General features: G+C 44.7%; 2 protein-coding genes across 2 annotated transcripts in view; both read left to right on the top strand.

The window, feature by feature from the left end:
• Window positions 1–2,500, top strand: part of LOC125048235 (octopamine receptor beta-2R-like) — a 378,640-nt gene that overhangs the window by 83,264 nt on the left and 292,876 nt on the right. The window lies entirely within an intron of this gene.
• The window catches only part of LOC125048236 (zinc finger and BTB domain-containing protein 14-like), an 18,287-nt gene that overhangs the window by 7,124 nt on the left and 8,663 nt on the right, over window positions 1–2,500 (top strand). The window contains exon 2 of the mRNA XM_047646826.1: window positions 688–875. Coding sequence (XP_047502782.1) covers window positions 688–875 — 188 coding nt within the window. The remainder of the gene's footprint in view (window positions 1–687; window positions 876–2,500) is intronic.

Here is a 2,500-nt window from a genome sequence, read left to right on the forward strand (position 1 = left end):
GCAGGTTGTCTCTGTCAGGGAACAGATTCACTTGTCTGTAAAAGTATTATGGCTTTACTACACGATGAAGGACCAGAATTTTACCAATTGAAAAATGTACCATTTTGTGTCAGACTAGATTCCTCATTTGATGAGCAGTTTTCTGTGATTTGAGACATCGCAATTTAGTTTTCCTTTCTTGTGGGGTATCATCTTGTTGCTTTGTATGTTTTTATGCTAATCTTTGTTTTTAATAAACTGTTCTTCCATTACTGATGACTAGTTCATCATACATTTACTGTTTCTACAAATCTGTTAAACATCAGGAATATTTTCTTATACTCAAAATTTAAATTTTAGAAGTAGCAACTAGATTTTATTAAATGTCTGTTTTATTTTTATGCATCTAGTTCGTAATGTTAAATCCAGTTTATAACTTCAGAGTAAACATGTGTTGACTTACCTATAGTAATCCCAAAAACGTATTAGAATTAGAATCACCCATTAATTCTTTGTACCCTTAATGCCCAGTTTATTATTTCTAACCCCAGACTACTTGCATTCTTTTCAACCTCGGATGAATGTTGTTAAACTTGATCATTATGCTTTTAATGTCCAGTTTCTTCAATCCATGTGCAGCGTAACTTTATAACCAGATTGAACCTCCTGATCCTAGAGGAATGCTAACGTCCAATTTCTTCCCTCCAGCGGTGGTGTTAGGCGCTTGCCCGGACACCGATGCGCCTCTGCTCCTGCCTGAGGTGCCCGTGCAAGACGTGCTCTACCTTGTGTCTTTCATTTACCGCGGACAGGTTGATGTCCATCAGCAACACATTGCCTCGTTCCTCAACACAGCAAAGCAGCTGCATGTCTTAGGGCTTGAGGAAGGAGACAGAGTGAGTGAAGATTTTTTTTATTTTTATTTGTAGCATGGAGAGTGTTTAGCCGTAGGGTGGTTTGAATTTCGTTATTGTATTATCTCTCTCTCTCTCTCTCTCTCTCTCTCTCTCTCTCTCTCTCTCTCTCTCTCTCTCTCTGTCTCTCTGTCGTCTCTGTCTCTCTGTCGTCTCTGTCGTCTCTGTCTCTCTGTCGTCTCTGTCTCTCTCTCTCTCTCTCTCTCTCTCTCTCTCTCTCTCTCTCTCTCTCTCTCTCTCTCTCTCTCTCTCTCTCTCTCTCTCTCTCTCTCTCTCTCTCTCTCTCTCTCTCTCTCTCTCTCTCTCTCTCTCTTTTTCTTTCTTTCTTTTGTTCTTTCTCTCTTTCTCTCTTTCTCTCTCTCTTCCTCTCTCTCTCTTCCTCTCTCTCTCTCTCTCTCTCTCTCTCTCTCTCTCTCTCTCTCTCTCTCTCTCTCTCTCTCTCTCTCTCTCTCTCTCTCTCTCTCTCTCTCTCTCTGTCGTCTCTGTCATCTCTGTCGTCTCTGTCATCTCTGTCCTCTCTGTCTCTCTCTCTCTCTCTCTCTTCTATCTCTCTCTCTCTGTCTCTCTCTCTGTCTCTCTCTCTCTTCTCTCTCCTCTCTCCCTCTCTCCTCTCCTCCCTCTCTCTCCCTCTCCTCTCTCTTCTCTCTCTTCTCTCCTCCATCTCTCTCTCTCTCTCCTCTTTTCTTTCTTTCTTTGTTCTTCTCTCATTCTCTCTCTCTCTCTCTCTCGTCATCTTCTCTCTGCGATCTCTCTCTCTCTCGCTCTCTCGTCTCTCTCTCCTCAGCTCTCTAAATCTCTCTCTCGTCTCTCTCTCTCTCTCTCTCATCTCGTCTCTCTCTCTCTCTCTGACTCTCTCTCTCCTCTCTCTCCTGACATCTCTCTCTCTCTCTCTCTCTCTCAATTCCTCTCGTTCCTCTCTCTCTCTCCTCTCTCTTCGCCTCTCTCTCTCTCTCCTCTTCTCTCCTCTCTCTCATCCTCAATCTCTCCCTCTCTGTCGTCTCATCGCTCTTCGTCGAATCTCTCTTCTCGTCTGACTCTGCTCTCTCTCTAAAATCTCTCATTCTCATTCTCATTCTCTCTCTCAATTCTCTCTCTCTCAATCTCTCTCGCTTCTCTTCTCCTCCTCTTCGCTCTCCTCTCTCTCGTTCATTCTATTCTCTCTCTCAATCTCTCTCTCTCTCTCTCTCTCATTCTCTCTTCATATTCTCTCTCTCTCTCTTCTCTCTCTCCTCTCTCTCACCTTCTCTCCTCTCTCTCTCTCGTTCTCTTCAGTCTCCTCATCTCTCTCTCTGCTCTCTCTCTCTCTCTCTCCTTCCACTCTTCTTCTCTCTCTCTGTCTCTTCTCTCTCTCCTCCTTCCATTCCCTCTCGTTTCAGTCCCTCTTGTTCTCATTCTCTCTCACTCTTCTCTCTTCTCTCTCCTCTTCTCTCTCCTCTCTCTCTCTTCTCTCTCTCTCTTTCTCTCTCTCTTCTCTCTTCTCTTCCTCCTCCTCCTTCTCCACTTCTCTCGTCCTCCTCCCCTCCTCATCCTCTCCTCCTCTCCTCTCTCCTCCTCCCCCTCTCTCCTATCTCCCTCTCTCTCCTCCTTCTCTTTTCCCTCGCTCTTCC

The sequence above is a fragment of the Penaeus chinensis genome, chromosome 43 (assembly GCF_019202785.1).
Source record: "Penaeus chinensis breed Huanghai No. 1 chromosome 43, ASM1920278v2, whole genome shotgun sequence".
Taxonomy (NCBI): Eukaryota; Metazoa; Arthropoda; class Malacostraca; order Decapoda; family Penaeidae; genus Penaeus; species Penaeus chinensis.